The sequence below is a fragment of the Peromyscus maniculatus genome, chromosome 4, assembly GCF_049852395.1.
Source record: "Peromyscus maniculatus bairdii isolate BWxNUB_F1_BW_parent chromosome 4, HU_Pman_BW_mat_3.1, whole genome shotgun sequence".
Classification (NCBI taxonomy): Eukaryota; Metazoa; Chordata; class Mammalia; order Rodentia; family Cricetidae; genus Peromyscus; species Peromyscus maniculatus.
In genome coordinates, this window is record NC_134855.1 from 65,171,148 (window position 1) to 65,194,856 (window position 23,709).

General features: G+C 34.1%; 1 protein-coding gene across 2 annotated transcripts in view; it reads left to right on the plus strand.

Annotated features, from left to right (window-relative positions):
* The window catches only part of LOC102909794 (fibrous sheath-interacting protein 2-like), an 82,088-nt gene extending 60,139 nt beyond the window's left edge, over positions 1-21,949 (plus strand). The window contains exons 18-23 of one of the 2 annotated variants that reach the window (XM_076569852.1): positions 1,985-2,479; positions 12,838-12,929; positions 14,551-14,597; positions 17,780-17,823; positions 20,445-20,514; positions 21,753-21,949. In XM_076569852.1, coding sequence (XP_076425967.1) covers positions 1,985-2,479; positions 12,838-12,929; positions 14,551-14,597; positions 17,780-17,823; positions 20,445-20,514; positions 21,753-21,889 — 885 coding nt within the window. In that variant the 3' untranslated portion in view covers positions 21,890-21,949. Of the gene's footprint in view, positions 1-248; positions 306-1,984; positions 2,480-12,837; positions 12,930-14,550; positions 14,598-17,779; positions 17,824-20,444; positions 20,515-21,752 lie in introns of those variants that run through there. The other variant, XM_076569853.1, reaches the window with a different exon arrangement.
* The last annotated feature ends 1,760 nt before the right edge of the window (positions 21,950-23,709 follow it).

The window sequence follows — 23,709 nt, forward strand, 5'->3', positions numbered from 1 at the left end:
ATGTTTAGTTGTTTCTTCCAAAGTATAACATTGACTTTTAGACAAAGACTCACTAAGACTCAAGAATAAAATACAACATACAAGTTTCAAGAAATTCCTAAGCCATATAAGATTCACAGGACTCTCCTTGAGGTCATTTCAGCAGTAATAAGTACTAGAAAGTGGAAAGATGACTGGAAATTATACAGAGAGCTCAAGAGATGCAAAGTTAGTGAGCCATCATTCACATTTGGTTACGATTTTTACAGATAAAGCTACCTTTGAGCCATCTACCCTTCTAAAAGTAATCTCTCACTCATGTTCCTGTAAGTAACCTCAATAAACTCACTGATTCCAGTAAGACTAGTAAGATAGAGTTGGATAAAATTGTTTTGCTGTCGTTGTTGATGTTGTTGTTGTTTGTTTTTTGGTCTATCCTTGAGTTCTGTCTGAGATGAACAGACATTTGTTCATGTATCCCCTAAAAAAGTTATCCAAGGATTTCTCTAGCTCCCTCTGACTATGATGCTTCTGCTTCTTGGTGCTAGAATTGCAGGTGCTTATGTTTTCAAACTGAAATACTAAAATTATTATGCATTTATACTCCTCTAATCTCTTTTATCTTTTTTAAAGAACATATGATGCTCCTTGCCATCATAAAATTTCCTATCTTCTGAGTTCCCATTGCTATATTATCATATACTTTGTGTAGTATTCATTTATATATAAGCAATTCCCTGAGTGCAAAATTAGTATAAATATCCTATAAAATAATATTACTAAAATAAATTTTGCTTATCTATAAAACTATCCATAACAAATTCTTTTCCTGCTTACCAACTTTATTTAGGTCACAGTGAACTTTTAAACACAAATACGATTTTCTTTTTGATGTGAAAAAATACATTTGATAATAATAATAGCAGTAGCGGTGATAACAACAAAAGTAACAATAAACAGTCAGCAGCCATGTGGAATTCAGAGAACATAAATATTACATGCCAATCTGATTATGACTATGTCTTTTGTCAACAAAAGGACAGAAAAAAGTCTATAGGTTAGGTCAGGTACTTCAGGCACTTGACTTTGCCTCATGGCTTAATATTATGGTTAGGAATGCCATAATTTTCACCTAATAAGACATATTTAAATCACCTGCAGTCACAAATCCCCAAACTATATTGCATATATTTCTATTTTACTAATTTTTACATATAATAGATTGCTTTGAATTTTTCAAGAGTTGGTTCTAAATAGATTATTCCACAGAAGATCTGTTTTGAAGACATTGTCACTTGAAAATGTAGTTTAGAAAGTTGCAAAGAATGGTTGAGTTGAATATCAATTATAAATTTATTTATAATTTCTGTGATATAGCAAAGGCTATTGAAGTGGAGTGATCTGGTTACTGAATTATAATTATCATTTCTTGGATTCTTCTGTATTAAAAATAGCAATTGGGATTTAAGTGGAATATGAAAAAGAAATGAAGATTTATTTATTTTGGCAAAAGACAAAGAATAAGATTATAGAGTAAAAAAGTAAGCTGAAGATCACAATTCCAATGTGGCTTGCTTTTATAAAGTCTTGCCTTTTCTTTAAAAATCAATGTCTAGATGTCTATAGGATCACTTACTAAGGACAAAAAAGTTAATTATGTAGTTCTATAACAATTTTTAAGAGAAATTACAAAAATGGAAGACAATAAGTTTAATTTATAAGAAAATATAAAACCTAAACGATTCTGTTAGGCTGGATATTTGGAATAAATTATGACAGATTAATATTATCTAAATGTAAAATAAATGCTAGATACAAATGAGTATTGCATAAGATTTTTGTCTATTTATTTCATTTAAAATATTGAAAATATACCAGTAAGTGGAATTTGAAGATATTAGCTAGATTGAAGTTAGAAATCATAAAAAATAGCCATGACACAAAGTAATATTGGAAAAGATATTGACATATTTATTTTTAATATTTATTGTACTTCGAATTCCAGGCTGTCGGCAGGAATTCATTTCAAAATATAAGAAGACCTGACATCACCAAAGTAGAGCTTTTGAAAGATATTCATAACAAAAAAGATCTGATTGTTCGGTTAGTAGCTCATGATACTAGTCAAAAGGATTCAGAAAGTAGCTTCAGAGAGGACATCGTTTCTGATGAAGAGGAAATCGTTTTAGGAGAGGTTACTGGACATCAGTGCTTAGGAGGAATATATGGAGGTCATGGTGAAGAAGTTGTGAAAGCCTTAGAAACCAAAGTTGTTTCTCCAAAGACAACAATGAGTGCAAGCAGCTTGAGAAGGTTCTTAGCACTAAGCAAATGCTGTCAGCCCACTTCTGGTGAAAATATTGAAAGTATTGGATCATTTGGAAATCAGACTATGAAACTTAACAAGACACATGTTAAAAGAGCTGTTGCTGAGCTTGACATGCCCTCTTCCAAAAGCATAGTAGAAGGACTGTCTTCTAAGGACAAGTTACAATATAAGGTAGGTAACAAACATAATTCCCAGAAGCTTGGAAGAGTAGCCAACCACAGACACTCTGTTCTGGAATTTACCTTGATTATTCAGCAAAGCATACTAGAGTCATCATCTGCATAAGCATATATATATATATATATATATATATATATATATATATATATATATATTAGGTTAAATTAACCAAGCATGAAACGCAATTATGTATTTAATACAAAAAAAACCAACAACCCTAGAACTATTAGCTGAAGGGAAAATGGAAAATCAATACTGCTTAAGGAAATTTAACCTTATTTGTTAAACAAGAGATTCCATGTTGTATTTGGCTATAAATATTTGTTGAACATCCATAGAGAACTTCATGTCAATAGGATGGATCCAGGGGCCTGCTAAGTTATATGGAAGTTAGAGATGATCTATAGAAAGTGAGGTTGTTGCGTAACTAGTGTTAAGACCTAGGTCCAATCCACAGCACTGAAAACAAACAATAAAAAAAAAACACTATTTTGTCTGTGTTATTTTTAACTAAATCTCAAATGTCCAATTTTAGCAATAAAGACTCAAGGGCCAGGTGAAAGCCTACTAACTCAGAGAGGCAGCAAAAGCACCTGGCTAAGCCTCCTCCTCCTCTGATATCCCAGGAAAAGACCTTTGTCTTCCACCATCTCCAACAAAAACCTCAAACTCAGTGTCCCTCCCTTCTACTTCCTGTGCATCTCTCCATCCATCTTCCTGACTCCCTCTTACTCTCTATGGTTTAATCCTATCTTCACATCCTATCAACTGGTTGTTTTCTCTGCCTCTTGACCTATGGTTGACTTTATTTATCATGTTTACAATATTCAAGCAGAAAGCTCTTAGATTAAAGGTGTGTGCTAGGCCTGAGCCACACAACTAGAAACAGGTTTTCCAATAAATAATGCAATCTCAGGGTTCACAATGTGATCAAATATCCTGCAAAATTTCCCTTTTTTTTTTTGTCTAAATAAATAGGAAAGGTTTTTGACTCTAATATATTAAAACTATTTGCAATAATGAAGCTATATCTGTCAAACTTTCCACCATGTCCAGCTAGATTGTATTTGGCAGACTTAGGATTAAACATTTTTGTGTTCAAAGTTCTGTAAAATATTTGTCTCAGTATGGTATGAACTCAGTAATTTGAATGTCCTGAGCAATTTATAGTCTGAAGCTGATCTTTGGGTCACACTCTGGGACTCTGAGCTGGGATTTCAGGCCAGTGAGCTCGAAGTAGGTGATACCACTTGGCCAAATTTATTCTTTTCCTTGGGACATTTTCTCTTGATGATACATCCTTTTTCTTTAGATGCTTCACTTATCCAGTGGTCTCTGGATTCCTTAGTTGGATGTTTTTATTCTCCTGAAAGCATAAAATCAAAACCCTACCCCAACTCAAATGCTGAGAGTACTTTTTTTTTTTTTTCAGGTTCTATCTTTCCCAGGCAAAATGATTTTGGCAACAGAAAATGTATTATCTTTTAATTAAAATAATTATTTTGACATTTTGAAACTAAACATACCTCAGTATGTGTGGATAAATATACATATATCCCCCCCTTTTCTTTATACATAAATTCAATGTTTAAGTGTATTTAGTTTTAGATCACAAAGGACATTCACTTTGAATTTCAGCCTGCCTTTTGTAAGTGGCTTTTAAATTTAAATCACTATAATTCTTATGTGCCTGCCTCTCCCTCTCAAGAGCTGGGATTAAAGGTGTGAACCACCACCTGGGTATGGATTCCTTATAATAGCTATTGTCATACAGTTGTCTTGTTTTAATTTGGTTCTCCATTTCCCCCTATTACTTAGGGGTAAATTTCTAAGTTTTTCAAATATGTAATCCATAATTCTTGCTGATTTATTCTGTATTTGTTCCTTGGCAACTTTTAATATTCCAGTGATACCAAATTGTGCACTATTTCATTACTTTTAGATGTTTTGGCTAATTTGCGTATATGAACGACATAAAATTTGATGTCTTTGCTAAGTTTTTCCATGTTATACCATTTCCATTCACGCCTCCTATGACTGGATATCTTTGTCATTTATCTGAGAGTTAGTGGTTTTCTATTTTGATAATCATATAGCTATACCATTGCACATACACCATGAATTGGAGAAGATGGAGATTTTCCTTTTGCTTTCCTAGTTTTTTGTCTTATAGCCAATAGTGCTGCACTGATTTTGTGGTTCCTTCCTCAGTATTGGCCATTCCATACCTGGTCTATAGGCTGCCACTTTCCAATAGTTTTTGGTCCATCAGTAGTTGAAAACTATCAGTAACCATGTGTTAGCCAAATGTGATCATTCTCTTGGTCCCCACAGTTCAATAGGTGCCACTTTTGGGGGAGGAGTGATAGGTTTAAGGATGAGGATATGGACAACTGAGCTATTTCCTCAGTGTGGGAAGGCACAGACCCCTTTGCTACCATACCCTGGTCATAAAGGAATGCAAATAGGTACCAGTTCCATTGTAATACATTTCCTTACATAGCTAAGCCTGTGAAGGTCTCTGGCTTTAAATGGACCCAATTCATCATTGTAACGGCACCATTACGACCATAGGGTGGTTGGCATGATTGAGTATAAGGTTCTCCATACCTCATAAAAATGTCCAAATTTGTCTCTCAAACAAGATAACATTTATTCTCCTTAATGGAAAGTGTTTCCATTAGAAGCAAACAGGAAAAAGTTGATGGACACATTTTTGCTTTATGAAGAATCTCCAGTTGCCAATTCAACAATAAATATGATATCCATAATTAGAATATCAACTAGTTCAATACTGGTCAGGGTTGCATGCATGGAGAAGAGCTTACAGTTGCAAAAGCTGCTCTTTGTTTCTGTTCCCGTTTGAAATTAGATGCCTTTCTAGAAACCTCATAGTTTTCATAATATTCTGGAAACATGGTATGTGATTTCCATAGTGTGCAAACATACCAATTAGGAGCTGTCTATGAGTTTTTTCCCTGAGTGGTGAGATTAAAGGCATGTATGACCTTGTTCATTGTAACTCTAGAATTTAGAAAACAACTGATTTATAGAGATTCATCGGTCTATGCTGGAATTAAAGGCAGGGGCTACCACTGTGCCGCCCAAATATTTTATCTGAACTCCAAATCACTCCAACTCTTGGAGATTTAGAAAACAAGTTTGAACTGTAGGCCTGTAGATGCAATTCTAAACAATCTTATTAAATAAGAAACACGGAGCCAAAAAAAGAGTTAAAGGCCCAAAAGGTCAAAGCACTAGCAAATAGCCTTTAGCTTACCAGCCGGTGCCACCCTTCCCTTGAGAAAGAAACCTGCTTCCTGTGTGTCTGTATTTTTTATTGACTTTCTGTTCTGCCTTCTCATTGGATCTAAACCCAACCACATGACTTCTTCATCACATGCCTGTCTATACAGACCTACAGGTCTCTATGGTTGGTACTTTGATTAAAAGCATGTGTCACCAAGCTGGCTATGTCCTTGAACACACAGACTCTGCCTGCCATGTAATTTGATTAAGGGTGTGTGCTACCACTGCCAGACTTCTGCTAAATGGCTTGCTTTAGCTCTGACCCCCAGGCAACTTTATTTATTAACATACAAATAAAATCACATTTCAGCACAAATAAAATATCACCATAGGACCCCTTTGAATTTACTTACAATATTTTCAATCTCTTAACTGTATTTTTAATACCAAACAACAAAAATATCCTTTTTATTTAAGAAGATGATGTCCAAGATGGCATGGGCCATATAGCAATCTACAGTCTATATTCTAACATGGAATTAAGACATGTGGTTTAAGAAACCTATTTTTTTTTTCATTTCATGCCAGTAAGGCAAGTGTAACATGAATTGCTAAGTGGTCTTATTAATAGAAAACCTGGAGCGTGATTTTGGTGTGAAAGCTGAAAGATCAGAGGAATAGAACAAGCCAGCCACAAGTTCTTACCACTAGAAAATCCTCAGCCCAAGAGAGCTATTTTCTTATATACTGCATATATATATATATATATATATATATATATATATATATATATGCGTTATATACCTTCCTGTGCCCTGCTATCTTACTTCCTCTCTCCACCCAGCTACATCATTTCCTCTTTTTGCCCCAGTCTGTTATTTCCTGTCTGTCTGTACAGATTTACAGACCTCCATGTTTAACTAGTGCTGGGATTAAATGTATGTGCCACCATGCCTGGCTCTGTTACCAGTATGGCTTTGAATTCACAGAGATCGAGATGAATCTCTGCCTCCTGAATGTTAGAATTAACATATAGTGGCTGGCTTTGTCTTCTGATTCCCAGGCAAGTTTTATTTGTTAGAGCACAAATAAAATATCACCACAGGCAAATGTGCCTTTGGTAAATTATCATTCAAAGCATTATTTAGTTTTATTTTTCATGCCTAATTAAATGATAGGTATTTATTAGTCTTTTTAAGTTAGTTTAGATTGAATGACCAAGCTGTCTGATGAACTAGCACCTCTCCTATTTGAGGAGGTCTCCCTGTTCAAATCTAATCTTTATTAATCTTAATGGTTTCCATTGCCTTTCTTCTCCTGTAGAAATGAAGGAAAAACTTCTTCCCTAATGTAACACGTATCTCTGTTTTCATTCTGAGGTCTACACATCTTTAAAATATACAGACTGATTTAATTCCATAGTTTTGTTTTTATTATTATTATTACGCAGTGTCTCTCCACAGCTATCATTTCTTTTCATTAGCATTTGGAATATTCAAAGTTATTTAAGCACTGTGTAATCTATCTTAGGGTGTCTTTATTGCCCCCCATTTTATTAAGTATATCTTTTAAAGGTACAATTAGATCTTTTTATATGTGCTTGTCCTGTAGGATTGTGTGGCATAGCTATAACATGCTTTATGTTGTAATATACAAAAAAAAAAACCAAAAAAACAAAAAACCTGTTTCATTTTACTAGAGACATATGCTAGAGCATTGTCAGTCTTAATTTGCACAGGTATCCCCATGGTGGTCATAACTTCCAATAAATGTGTAATTACAGAATCAGCCTTTTCAGAACTTAAAGCAGTTACCCCTTGAAACCCTGAATATATATTTATGGTATGGTGCACATACTTTAATTTTCCAAGCTCTGCAAAATGAAACACACATATTTGCCAAGTTTTATTTCTTTGGTTACCTTTTGGGTTACTTCCTGAAGGTAATGGGGCTTGACTCTAAAAAGAACAAGTAGGTCATTGCTTTTATAATTTCCTTGGCTTCTTGCCAAGTGATAGAAAAATCTTTTTCTTTGCTATTAACATGTTTTTTCTTATGAAATTCTGAGACTTCTAGCACATTTCTTATTAATAACTGATCAATTTCATTATTACCTTGTACTAGAGGGCCTAGTAGGTCCATATAGGATTTGATATGTGTTATGTGTTATATACAATAGATGATTTCTATTTCTGAATACTTGTTGTAGTTGAATAAATAGTGAAGTTAATTCTGAATAATCTGGAATGAGTTGTAAAACAACTCTTTATGCATATTGAGAATCAGTAACTATATTAAGAAATCCAGGAATATCTTTAAAAATACATTGGAATGGCATATAGCTCTGAATTTTTTAACTGAATCATAAAGGCCTGCCTCTCCTGATTTATTTACATCAGTATAGAATATAGGAGATCCAGAAATTGGTGTCCCTTTTACTATATGAGGATGAATCCAATTAGTTCTTTTTATTAACAGATGTCTCTTTCTTTGGGGGATATTTGTTGTTAATCTTTCTGAAAAAAATTACTGCAAGCTCTGTGCCAAAGTTCATTTTCTGCCCATAATGAGGCAATTTCAGCATTAGTATAATGTACCACAATTTCTGCTGGGTCTATTTCTGCTAATTGACAAAGTCTTCTTTTTTCTTTAAGAATCAATGCAGAAAAATTTTATATATGGGTCTTTAATTTTTCACTCTGTGTGCTAAAATAGCTATTCTAAGACATTATATTCTGAGTAAGAATTCCTGTGGGAGAATCATAGATGGTAAAATAACCAAAATACAATTAAGCTTTGGTTCCAAGAAATCTGATGTACATCCTGTAATTTCTTTTCTACCAGACCAAATTCTCTCTCAACCTTAGATGATGATTTCTTGAACTATTTAAGTCCGTATCACCTTATAAGATACTTAGCTCTTGAGTAATTAATCCAATTGTGGGGCTTAGCCAGTTCTCTCAGTGATTTTTGAAAATCATTAAGAGATTGTAATTGGTTTCTCCTGAATTCTTCTTTCTGTGGTCAAATTTTCAATAAAATTATCTTATATCCTGGATAATTGCTAAAATCTCCTCTTTGTATTTTTTCTGGAGCAATTGTAATCCCCAGCAAGGCAAAATTCTCTTTACTTCATCAAACATTTTTTTCTAAGGTATATGTCTGTAAATCAGCCAGTAAGATATCAGTATATTGACAAATTCTAGATTGAGGAAACTATTTATGAATTATTTCTAATGGCTGTTGTAAATAATATTGATACAGGAGGGGCTGTTAACATTCCTTATGGAAGAACGTTCTGCTGATAACTTTTAACAGGCTGAGCATTACTATAAGTAGGCACTGTGAAGGTACATTTCTCTTTATCCTGTTCTTGTAAAGTTATAGCAAATTTTTAAAAAAAGCAGTTTTTCAAATCAATCACTATAATACCTTCCCTTAGGTAATAAAGAAGACAAGGAAATTCTTTAATTAAATCACCTTATTTGTGGCTCTTAAATCTGTTAATATTTTCCATATACAGATTTATTTTTAATGAGAAAGGAGAATTCCAAGGACTAGCCAGTTCTTCAATGTGTTGAGCACTTAGCTGCTCCTGTACCAGCTGTTCTACTGCCTGAAGTTTTTCTGTCAAAGGCCACTGTTCCATCCACACATATTTGCCATTTAACCATTTTAAAAATAGGGTAGTTGGTACTTTTAAAAGACCAACAGCTACTGTGTCCTATTTATGTACAACCTGAATGGTCTGTGACTCCTCATGATAATACCTTTTAACATTTTTCTTCAAAGTGTCTTTTATTTTATGGTTTGTTTATGAGATTGGAAGAATGTTAACCTGTGTTTTCCATTGCTGTAATAATTCACTTCCCCATAAATTCATTGCTATGTTAGCCACATATGGCTTTAATTTTCCTATTTGTCCTTCTAGCCCTATACTCTCCCCTCATCTTGCACTTTGTTTCACTTGAGGTAAAGTTCCAGTCCCTAAAGCAGAATATTTACTTCCTGAAGAGGCCAATTTTGATGCCAACATTTTGGTGGAATCATTTATATATAACTCCTGTGTCTAGTAAACCTTCAATTACAATGCCATTTATTTGTATTTTTAAGTTTGGTCTCTTATTATTTGTAGCAGTTTGCCAAAATACTTGTTTTCTTCTCTCTCCTGAAATTTTTGTTTTACTTACTTATATGATCTACATATAGATCAGTGTTGTCTTTAACAACAGGTATTAAGACTTAATTGTTTTATTTATGAGTTTTTCCAATGCTGTCAGGGAATCATTAAGCCAAATTTGATATCAAGGCCTGTGGGAGGCCCTTTAGGACATTTTGATGGCAAAGGGTTAACTTGCCTGCCCCTTGTTGATCTGAATTCATTAGTACAATACCAACCTTTGTCATATCTTCTGCATACCCCAGAAAGCTGGGGCCTTCTGTTTGGATTATCTACAGAATAATCATTGTTTCTTGGAATGCCTTGCCTACAATCCCTATTCAGATGACCTCGCTTACCACAATTAAAACATCTGACATTTTGACTTTTCTTAAAATTTTCAGAAATTATTTCTCTTATAAGTGTAACATCATAAACATGAGATCCAATATTAGTTGTATTTCTAATCCATTCATCTATTGGTGCTGATCTTGCCTTTAAAGGCCTAATCGCCCTTTTGCATTCTGAACAGAGATTTAATTAACATTTCTCTAACTTCTGGGTCTGATACTATTCTATTTGCAGCTGAAGCCTATCTTCACAAAAATTTAATGAAAGCTTCTTTGGGGCCTTGTATAATTTTAGTAAATGATTCAGGCCTCTTTGCTGATTCTTCAACCTTGTCCCAAGCAGTTAAAGTTGCTAAAAAGCTTAATACCAAAGCATGATCATCAAATTCAAGCTGTCTTTGTAACTCATCAAGCTGTCTTTGTAACTCAGCATATTGACCTTTACCTCAAAACTTATCTTGGGAAATATTAATACCCCCAGCTCTATTTTGTTGTTCTATGGCCCTAGCTTCCTCTTTTCACCATGTTTACCATTGTAGCTGAGGACTAGATCCCAATATTGCTTTTGCCAAACCTTTCCGGTCTTAGGGGATAATTCTTGTCTGAGTAGACCATGAATTTAATATCTGTTTTACATAGAGTAAATGCATACCATATGAAACAATCACTTCCTTAAATCTCCTCAAATCTAATATTTTTACAGAATTCCTTTAACTTCTTGATAACTTTGGGGATGACTATCATCTTCTGGTAGTTCTTGTATAGTAACTGGGTAAGCTAGGTTTGATTTTCTGACATCCTTGGGCTGCTGCTTTTTCAGTTTCATCATGTGGTGGTGCAATAGGCTCTTGTATAAATTCCTCTTTCTGTGTCTGAATATTTTTCTTATTTTTATTTATAAGTCTTTCTAAGGCTTGTATGATATCAATCCACTTCTCATATTTGTCTCAAAACCCCACTATGACCATTAAGGCTAATTTATGAATTACCAGACTGATAGTAATTATAATAGATATTATGTCAATCTCAGTTAAGTAAATTATCTTTTCATTTTCTGTTCTGTTTTCATGTCACCTAAAATAGCATTATTGAGGATCCTAATGTCCTTATATTATGATATTTCCCATCCTTAACATGGGAAATATTTTTCCTTTTAATGTTACTTAACTCTCTCATTGAGGACTTCCAAAGTATCTTACCAAATATGTCTTCTCAGTTTATTTCATAGCTGGCATGATTTCTCTGTCCTTGTGGTCATCTCTCACATTGGGCACCAAATGTTGCTTTACTAACTAAATCTCAAATCCTTGTTTTATCAATAAATACTCAGGAGCTATATGCTGGGGTGAAATCCCACTAGCTCAGAGAGGCAGAGAAAGCACATGGCTGACCTTCCTCTTCCTCTGACATCCCAGAAAAAGACTTTTTTCCCATGCCATCTCAAACAAAAACTTCAAACTCAATGTCCTTGCCTTCTACTTCCTGTGCATCTCTCTATCCATCCCGTGACTCCCTCTTACTCTCTGTGGCTTTTTTTTCTTAATAATCCTATGTTCACTTCCAATCAACAAGTTGCTAGCTCTGCCTCTTGACCTATGGTTGACTTTATTTAATCCTGTTCACAATATTCAAGCAGAAAGTTCTTGGATTAAAGGTGTGGGCTAGGCCTCAGCCACATCACAACTAGAAACAGGATTTTCCAATAAATAATGCAATATTGGGTTCACAATGTGATCAAATATCCTGCAACAGGTCTGAATCTAGACTTTCTTGCTCTTAGTAGATATGTTACCTTCATAAATTATATGGTGAATATTTTTCTTACATAGTTTTTGACATCTTACCTAAATGTAACAAGTTATATCTAGTATTTTAAACATCACATATATTCATCCATTAAACTACTTAATAGTGATGAGGTACAGTTCAATGATGAGGTACATCCAATGGTGATAAGAGACTCAATGACTCTTCTGGTTTTGCCCTGTCCAAAAGTCAGTACTATTCATATTTTTGGAAAACATATAATGTGAGATTTCCTAGTGAGACAATTGCCTTAATTAAACATCCTACCACAGTTTTTGTACTTCTGTGTTTAGACTAACATGAAATCTGCAGTAAACCTCAGAAAATAAACACATCTAATTTCAGTTAAATCAGAAACACAAGATTTCCCAACAAGTAGATCAGAGTATGTGATAAAATGTCTGATCATACAAGCTTATGAGATGCTTAGAGTTGTATCTCTGCTCTTCCATTTAATTAAATAAACTGTAATTAAAATATTTTAAAGTTTAAAATCGAATATTACATTCTTCAGTATCTGTACTTTACATTTAAAATGTGTTCAAAATCTAGTACCACAATTTAGAATATTTTTACATAACCATTTCCAAGAAACTTACACTAGAAGAGACATTTTAATTAGAATTATAGGGACCATCTCTATTTTTACCTTTTAAAATAATATTTTTAAGTATTCTATAAAACTTTTCTTTCATTAAAGTATTGATTGGAATACAAAAATATCAATGGGGGAGAAAGTCCATATCAAGTTCTGTGTGTGTAATACCTGATTTATAATTTTACAGAAAGAAGAAAGACTTGCTACTGAACCAACGCATTACTTCATACACAGAATTATGAGTACTTCATCATACAACCAAGAAGACCTCCTTTCTAGGTACAATAAACTTAATGCAGAACCAATCTAGAAATCTGAGATGAAAGAATGGTTCTGTTAGCAAATGAGAAAGTGTCCAGTATCAAATCCTTCTTCACTTCTGATTCTCATCCCTTGACTCTAAGTCTTAAGTTTTCTCTTACCATACAATGCTGAATTTCTAGTTACCTAGCCTCTACATATTTTTCAGATACCTGCTCTCTCATGTAAATGTCATGGATCAGATATTTGCTAATGTGATAGGGTGCTGTTGTTGCTTGCGGTTGTTATTATAACCTGAAGAATGGGCACAGAGTCAGCAGCAGAAAGTGTTCAGTCATCACAGAAAGACTCCTGCTCAGTTTTGTAAAGTAACATAGAAAAATATTAAATTGTAGTACTCAGAGATTAATTTTAAAAGCACAAACTAACTGTAGTAATATAAAAACATAAAGTTAAACTGTAAATTATTAAATACATTAAGAAATATACTGTTTTGTGACAATGTGAGCAATACAAACAGAATGAAAAAAAGTCAATACTAGAAATGGAAAATATTTGCAGATTATATACATCACACACACACACACACACACACACACACACACATTTACAGATACATGGGGTCACTATATAAACCACTCCCTATACTTCATAATAAAACAACAAAAAACAATTTAAAAAAATACAAATTATTTGAACAGAAAAATCCTCTAAAAGATTGCACAAAAAGCACGTGAAAGGTGCTCCACATCATTAATCCCTAAGGAAATGTGAATCAAAATCTCAGAAGATGCCATTTGAAACGATGACAGTCACTGAAAGGAAAGGAGCATGAAAAGAGATCAAGGAAAGGAAAAGAAAAGAAGTATTAAGGATGGAGAGAAACTGGAACCTTTATGCACTGATAGTAAATTATAAAATTGTGAAATCATTATGAAAAGCAGTGTGGCACTTTCCTAAGGAATTTAACATGGAATTAGTGTGTGACCCAGCAATTCTGAATATATTCCTCAAAGAATTGAAAGCAGGTACTACCATAGATAGTAGTGAATGTGCAATACCAACATGATTCAGAATAAACCAATGAGAAAGGCAACCTTTCATTATTGTTCATCATTGGATTAAATCAGGAGGAAAAAATGTCTCGTTCTTTTGAATATTATCTACTATTTAAAGAAAATCCTCACATACTAAAACATGCATGAATATGGGTGACATTGAACTAATTAGAGAAAGTCACAAAGTAACAAATAAAATTACAACTCTACTTGGAGTATTCAAAATCCTAAAGATAAAAAGTAAAATAGTGATTTTTCAGGAGGAAAATGGGTGTTAGTGTTTAAGCGCAAAACATGTCTAAAAGTGGGAGATGGTGATGTCTGAATAGCAATGAAAATGTGCTTAATGACACAAAATCAAACATTACAACTTTCCAAGGTTGCCAATTTTATGTATAATTAATAATAAATTTAAAAGTGGGGAAAAGTAATTCATAAATCATTCTCATTCCATTTTGAATTTTAGCAACATGCTATTCCAAGTGTGCTTCCATGTAGAGAATGACAGACTGTTGTTAACAAGTAGCTTCTTCATTTGTTAAATATACACATTAAAAATTATTCTTTTTATTTTATTTTAGTGAAGCAGAAGAGTTTAAACCAGATCCAAAGGCTAATGCACTAGAAGGTTGGATATTTTTCTTAACTTTTAGAAATTGATGAAAAAGTAACTTTTTTTTACTATTTTGATAACTTATTTCCTACTTAGAAATGTTAATCATTAACCTTGAAAGTGATGATAATTTACTTATCCATTAAGTATATCTACTTTAAAGAAGTGATTCGTTACCATTTCATCCAGCTTTAAAATAAGCCAAATGCTTATAGGAATTTAGTCTGATATTATAAATTTACATTGATAATCCTCTAATAAATAAAGAAGCATGTATTGTTATGCTAAATTATATCTGGACTTGAACTGGAATTAATTAGCTCATTGAAAAGTAATGCTTTCCTTGTATTAGAGCTTACCCCTACTAAGTTGCAAAAGGCCTTTTAAACACAAAATTTAGTTGTTCACAACAAAATTTGGCTAGCCTGACTGTTTTGTTTTGTTTTTAAATATCAGCTTGTATGAAGTGCTTCCCACATTTTTAGGATGTTTTACTTCAATATTGTTCAGACCTCAGGAGATCAGTCTGATTAAATAATAAACAAATATACATGAGTTATAGAGATTGTTTTTACTATAGCAGGCCCTTGAATTCAAGCCACAACTTTATCCCAACTATTGCTCTGCAACCTACTCATGAAACAACTTCTCTTTACTTGGATGTAGAAATAAGTTTCATTGTTAGCAATAATTCTGTTTGAACAGCATCAACATATCATAATTTGTATGTATAATGGTACTCACCACTAAGATTCCCGAGTTATGAATCATGGGTTGTAATATGCAGCCAGGAACTACTTAATGCAATTCTTTGATTTCATTATTGAAGACAGTCAAGCAGGAGATGAGGACATTAGTGTCCAACATGTCGAACTCTTTGTCTAAGAGTCCACATAAGGCCTCATTCCCTGTGATTAAATTTTGTGTATTCTTTTGTTTTGTCTAACTTTGATTTTTGGATTATGCAAATTTCTTATATTTTTAACTGATATTGTCACTGACCAACTCATTTATTCAGTCATTCATCTGAAGATTCAACAAACAGTTCATTTTTGTTTTTATAATATTCCATGTGTAAACAATATTGACAAAGTTTGTTCTTATGGAATTTACATGGTAACTTGAGTTAAAGAATCCAATGATCAGAATATAAGATAAATCTAGAGGTTGTTAAGTCCCTTCCAATTTTACTAATGACAGAATTTCAAGACATTGCAGTGGTTACAAGACCCTCCATCATTAGCTCATACCGCCCCTTTTGTCTTTCTTAACTCTTCCTCTATTTTCCTTGTGGCTTCCTCTACTGCAGCAAACTCTTATTCCTGACACCTTTGCTGTCCTTCAATCCTACAAAGGCTTTCACTTGCCATGATTTCTGGAGTTTTCTTTCCCTTTAGTCTGTCTTATTCTTCCCTCACCTGTAGATTTTTTCCACTTCACTTTCCCAGAGAGCTCTCTAGTGATCAGAGACCACGAAATGGAAATTAATTGCCTTCTGTGATCTTACATAGGCCACATATTCACTTTCTTTTTCTCTTCTGCAGTTTTCTAAAAGATGGTATGTTTTAATTATTTGATCATGACTGTTTTTTATCAAATGCAAGCCTCCTAAATTGATGTCCACTGAAGCCTAAAACATCTATATTGGCATATAGATGTTAAAAATATTGACTTATATAGGATATAGAAGTAGCTAAAGGAGTGGGGAGGAAGCATGTGAAAACAGTTTGGGTTATGATAATAAGGTATCCATTAGATATTTAAGCTGAGATAACATGTGAGCCATTGGATATTTCAATATAGATTTCAATGGAGGGCTGGCTGAACACATTTATTCCTTGTTTCATACAATATATAACAAAACTTCAAGTAAGTGTGAATAGCTGAGCCACTAAAATAACTGGAATTTTTATATTCCTCTTAATCAAAACAGCTTTCTAGATAGTCCTGGAAGTACAAAGCCTATGTACTATAGAAACATTAAAAAAAAAAACTGGTGTTTACAGTTTTGGTCCTCATATTGAATTCAAATATTCTCGATAATGTTAAAGAAAAAGTAAGTGCAGTCATGTGCAATCTAAAGTAGAATCAGATCCTTCAGGAATACAATAAATTAATCATGAAGTTACTAGTTTTGTCAGATTGCTCTATCATTCTTATTTACTTGAAGTTTTTCCTTTATTATTTTTCCAGAATCTGTATTGCTCCTAAATGATAATTCATAATACTCACTTGTGATGGCTTTTGATGACTTCATATTTATAGAGTACATAATACTTGAATGTGCTGTATTTCCTCATGTCTTCTTATGATAGTGTCGAAGTAAATAGTTTCATTCCCATTTTATGTATGAGGATAATGAGTCAGAAAAGTTACATTTAATTTGTCACCCACTTCTAAACAATGAAGCTAAGACTCAACAGAGATCCTGTGTTAGCAGATTAGTTGCCTCACTAAAAATGGGTCTCTGAGAAATGTTGCTTGTCAATTTATTTCTGCTTCCTTGTGTTTGATGCTGTTGATCTCCCTTGGAACCTTCAGCAGCTTTCTGATCTGAAACGGTTCCACTAGATTTTATCTGAGTATTACAACAAAGATGCCCTGTTTTAAAACATCATCACTTTCTTATTTATTTCTGTTATGTGTTTTGTTTTTGAGACAGAGTCTTACTATGTAGTTCTAGCTGGACTGGAACTCGTTATAGAGACCAGGCTGGCCTTAAACTCACAGAGATCAGACTGCCTCTGCTGAGATTAAAAGTGTGTGCCACCATGTCTGACTCACTTACCATTTTGTAGTTAGATAAATGTAAAGCATGTTAAAGTTGGAAAGGCACTTAGGGACTATCATTAAAGTAATCTCTCTTTTATAGGTTAAAAAAATAGGCACTGGGATTGAGTGGCATTGCATAGATGTATAGCTATTGAAGCACAGAGTTTGCTTCTCCTGACACATCATACTCATCTTTCATAATTTCCAAGTGGAAAGCAAATACATCTTCTAACATTTTAGGGTTCTTTTTGTTTCAAATTTGTTCCAACTGTCTATCCATTAAAAATAATAATAATTGTATGTCTAAATTATATCAATTGAGGCAAAAATATTGGATTTGTATCAACAATATATGTATGTACATGTTTATGAATGTATGTGTGTGTGTGTATAAGAAAAAAAATATTTCTTCCCATTTTTTCCAGAACGTTCTCAGCAACCACAAGCAGGAAACTCAAGCTGTGTTCAGGTAAATATTCTTCAATATCTTCTTGTTTCTGTACAGTGGGGTTCAGTTGTAAAATAGCTCAATTTTTAAATTCTATCAGAGCCTGAGTGGCATTATTGAGGAACATCAGAAAACACTGCCTTGTTCACAATCACTTCACACTCAGATCTCCTCATCTGAATGAGACCTGTCCTTAATATCTGAAAAACCCCTCATGAAAGTGTTTGATCATTGGATTTTAATAAGAAGTCATTGTTTGGGTGAGTAGAGTAAGCCACTGATTCTCAACACCTAACTACAATTCCATTAATAGCTTGTTCTGATTCTGAAGAAAAGCCTAAAAGGGTGAGTTACTTGATTCTGCCTAGGGCTAAGAGTCCAGTGATGATGTGGGAGATGGAGACAGGACATTTAGGGTAACTTCAAAGATGAGTCAAGAAAGCAATGAATGCCTAGTTTCACCCATGTTTCCACGTTTCTACAGACTCACTTTTTTTTCTTTCATTTTTCTTTATTAAGAAATTTTCTACTCACTCCACATACTATTCACGGATCCCCCCCCTCTCCCTCTTCCCACCCCCCAGCTCTCTTTCCCCAGCCACCCCACATCTCTACATCCCCCAAATCGAGGTCTCCCATGGGGAGTCAGCAGAGCCCAGCACACTGAGCCTAAGCAAGTCCAAGTCCCTTCCCACTGCACCAAGGCTGTGCAAAGTGTCACACCACAGGCACCAGGTTCCAGAAGCGTGCACATAGACCAGGGACAGATAACAATCCCCTGCCTGGGTGCCCCCCAAACAGTTGGAGCCAAACAACCATCTTACATATCCAGAGGGCCTAGTCCAGTCCCATGGGGGCTCCACAGAAACCAGTCCACAGTTCATGGGCTTCCACTCAGACTGACTCTTCACATACAGCTAACTACTACATGGTGTAGACTGAGGAACATTCCTTTTCCTGAACTCTTTTAATAGATCCTGATATAATTCTTCTTGTTTCATTCTTTTTCACGGTGTCTTCCTGGTTTATTTTAATCCAGTTTCATTATTTACAGTATGTTCACTAATACAGAATTACAAACTTTCCAGCCACTCAGCAACTTTCCAGTATTACAATATAGTACAATTTTCAGACCCAATTCATAAAATCCTATATCACACATAAAGATATTTTTGCCAATTTTCCAAAGAAACCAGTCCCTTCTATAGTCAACATAATCTTTATTTATGAATGTAAGCATCTATTTAGCAATCTCCAACCTTATTTAATTTATACATTGCAAAAATAAAATCATGTGTCAATGGAAGAGAGGCCATGAAGTTCTAGTCTGAAAGTCATTAGCATGACTTTGACTGATGCTGAATTCCCAGCTAGTCTACACTCTTCCACTGTTGTACTTTCCTTGTTTGTTACTTTTCCACACCCAAACTATTGTTAAAATTGTTACTCGGTGCATTTCTAAATAAAGTTGTATAAGTACCCTTCACTCACACATATCCACTAGTTGATTACAACTGAAACTGTGGACAATAGTGAGGATTTGAAAATAAATAATAGAAGTTCAGAATAGGAAATCAAATCTCAAAGAGTAGTCAATACCATTTCTTAAACATTCTTTCACAATTTCCTGGCACAATTCTGAAACTTCATAGAAAGAAAAGATAGAATGAAGTTTGCTTAGAAGGCCTTGATACTTGTCCCATAGTGGTAGGGAATGGTTGTTTTTTTCTTCTACCATGACAGTGTCAGTCATGAAAATAAGATTCCACCTAAAATTCTGAAAGAGAATTATTCTTTCTTACCAGAGGACATAAAGCTTCCAAGCTGATGAAAACTGTTGAGTAGACCTGTTGTTTTGTTTCTGTTCTTTGGAAGTGGATACAATCCTAAGGAGTATGAAACATAACACACAGGGAGACAAGAGCCCTAGGGCATTATATCCAGCTGATTAAAGGAAGAGGGTCTGTTAAGGGTCAAAAGCTAAGGGAAATTATTTATAGAAAGAGAAACTTAGCAAGGCAGTACCTACATGTCTGACTGAAGTTTCTCTTTAGTAGTTGAAGTTATATAGACAAAAGATTTTGAGAACTTGAGTCTTGGTAGTGGCCATATCTTGACTTTCAGGAACAGTTACTCTTATTTATTCAGAGAAATGACACATGTTTAAAAACAAACAAACAAACAAACAAAAAAACTAGCATCTGGCATGGTCCTAGAAATATCAAAACAAGTGACTCTATTGTTTCAGAACCTATAAATTGCTAAACTTTACACAGAAGAAATTGAGAATTGCAAAGTGAAGCATTTTGGATTCTCCCTTATCATTTTATCCGGTCTCAGAAACATGTTTGCAAGGTATTGCAGTGAATGCGAAAGAAGAGGTAGACATTTTCTAAGAGTCAACAGGGCTCACCTTTGTCATGTGGTTATAGCCAAGGTCATCACTTATCACAAAGACAAATCCTCAATACTATAAATGAAAAAGTTCACCTGCCTGAGTCTTAGAGAAGGCTTATTTGAAGCAGAAGAATACAGATTTCACTTGTATGAAATTGTGTAATGGTAGATATATATTTGGGTATTTCTTGGCATATGTAATCTTGACTGTCTAAATATCTAACTATGCCAATTTGTCTTGGCAGTTTGTCACCATCTTTGAAGGATCAAAAAGAGTGACCAGCAGTGTACGTACCTCAAAGGAACACATTTCAGGTACAAAATGCAGTAACTTTTAAACACAAATGAAATAAAACTCTTATTATTGTGAATGTAGACATTTTTATCATTGATCTTTCCAGGATGAGTGGCCCTTGTCTTGTACATTATTAATATGGGATTGATACAATAATGATACTATTTGTATAAAAATCTATAGATTATTACATAATTGTCTTTAATGTTGGACACCAAGGGGTAACAGATGGTATAACTAACATTTGTTAGGCTGCAATTATCCATTTGTTATTAAAGAATGAAATGGGAATAATTGAGAAGAAAAACCATAATGAGTTCTCCAAAGTCACATAGCTGCTGAGCTACATAGAACCCCAGGATTTTTAGGGCCTATGGTCATTCAGAAGCAGCATGGTTCATAAGAAAGTATGGCTTCCTGAGCAAGATGGATGATATAATAGAAGTGGAATAAGGACTGTGGTCACTAAATGCTAGATTCCTAGCAGCCTTTTCAGAGCATTCTTTCTTTCTTTTTTAAAAAAGAGAAACTAAATATAGATATTTAAGGAAAGATTCCTAACTTTTGAAATTATATATTGCAGTTAGAAAAATGTTGAGTTTTGACGTCTTATGTGTTTTCAAGTTCTATTACAAGTTATTATAAATTGAGATATTTGCTAAAAGACTCGGGCAATTAATAGTTGATACAGAAAACTGAATCCAAATGCTGACAGTTTCTTTATCTATACATCATATCTTACTTAGCAAAGAAATATACCTAGGGACTTTCAACAGGAAATTTACACAAAATAGAGGAACTACAGCATTTTAATATTATTTCTTCTTACACTTGAGCACTATAAAATAAAACCTACACAGAGCACTGAAATGTATCTCCATGTTCAGCTCATTAAGTATTTCCAAATAGTTTTCAGGAGGGACGAAAAGTGGACTTTGCACACTTACCTGGAGATGCCTCAAGGTCAAGTGGGTACTACTGCACCATGAGAGATAAAATTACTGAAGCATGTTCCTAGCTTAGACTCAATATGCCTGTGTGGTCTCAAGCAATGTCTTTGACCTCACCAGAATTCATAGTCCATAAATGAGGACATTACTCTGCACGTTTCCTTTGGGGAGAAGAAGTCAAGAGAAAACACCATAACTGTGCTTGCACAGATTAATATACAAATGCCAACTTCTGAATTCTAAATCATTGCTGTAATATAAGTACTTCAATTATCTCTCAGTTCATTAATATTATCTTTTTCCCACAGAAACTTCCAAGAGCACTATTTCCAAGCAAGGATCTAAAGTGCTGGCAAAGGTATCTTCAACTCTGTCAAAGGTATTCTCCCGATCAAGCGGCAGTATTCCAAAATCATCCTCACCAACCCACCAGGATAAGCACTAGAGCTTCTCCACTTGATAAAATTGTGATTCCCTATAAAATAAAATGATTTTTAAAGTAGAACATGCTGTCCAATTATTATACTACTTCAACTTAAAATACTTTAATTAAAGGTATAGTAAAGGCTTGCTATGGTGATATATTGTGTCACCCAATATATCGTGCATCCTAATAAACTTATCTGGGGTCAGAGGACAGAACAGCCACTAGATAGACATAGAGGCCAGAAAATGGTGGCACACACACCTTTAATCCTATCACTTGGGAGGCAGAGATTGATCTAGATCTCTGTGAGTTCAAAGCCACACTGGAAACAGCCAGGCATGGTAACTCATGCCTTTAATCCCAGGAAGTGATGGCAAAAAGCAGAAAGGTATATAAGGCATGAAAACCAGGAACTAGAGCTGATTAAGCTTTTAGGCTTTTGAGCCACAGTTCAGCAGAGATCCATTTGGATAAGGACACAGAAGCTTCCAGTCTGAGGAAACAGCATCAGCTGAGAAATTGGCGAGGTGAGGAAGCTGGCTTGTTCTGCTTCTTTGATCTTCCAATATTCACCCCAATACCTGGCTTCAGGTTTGATTTTTTTAAATAAGACCTGTTAAGAGTCGTGCTACAGCTTGCATTTTAATAAAATTATTTTTTCAATATTTTATTTTTTAGATTATAATCACATCATTGTCCCCTTCCCTTTTCTCCTTCTAAACCCTCCCATATTGTTACATGCATATAGGTATAAATATGTATTCATACATATAACCTGTCCTTTCTATACAATGTTACTTATATGAATAATTTCAGGGCTGATCACTTGATATTGAATAACCAATTAGTGTGCTGTGCTCTTTCCTGAGGAAGTCTGTGTCTCCTGCTCTTAGCATTCCTTAGTCACTGTGGTTCTTGGTGAAGGGTTGAAGCCTTGAATTCTTTCTCCCTTCCACGTTAGCATGTCTATTGTTGTTCCTGTTCAGCTCAGGTTTGGGCAACCATGTTGATGAAACTTTATGGGTTTAACTTCTGAAATGACCAGAAGACTCAGTCTCACAGCAAATTCCTTTGGCTCCTACAGTCTTTCTGCCCTCTTTTCAACAGTGTTCCTTGAAACTTAGGTGCAGCAGTTGTTTTTAATTAATGGTCCATTTGGGACTGATTTTAATTAATACATAGAAACATAAAATTTATATAATGCAGCACTGTATTGGTTAATACATACAGCTGAAGGTATATGTATGTATGTATATATATAGTATTGTGTTTAAATTAGGGTAAAACTATTTGTGTCTTAAAGAAGTTATCATTTCTTTATTGTAAACTTCAAAATTAATTTGAGCTATCTTTATAGCCATTTTATATATACACCATAAGTATCAATGATTCAACTTCTGGGTATAATAAGTCTTTTCTATAGAAATTTCAATAAGACTTTAAACTTAGTAATTATCTCTGTGCTGTGACAGCAAGTGACTAAAATTTTAATTAATAAAACAAGCAACCCAAAGTACCTGATAGAACTAAATGTGATTTTTTTTTCCTTTAAATTTTTTAGGAGACATATCATTATGATGGTTATCAAGTAGATAACAAAGCCATTATGAGTTATAAAACAAAATTATGAACCAGATTGTCCACTGTCTAAGGCACATTCAGATAGCTCATGTCTCAGCAGTTCATATAGTCTCATCATCTATTGTGGGGCGTTTACCCACCAACCCCACAGCTCCCCAGAGTTTTCTTGAGTGTGAGAAGCAGGAAATATTAGATAGAAGGATTTGTTGCGGAGAATCTTGAGGAGATAAACAGATAGAAAATAAAGGGTAGCCTCG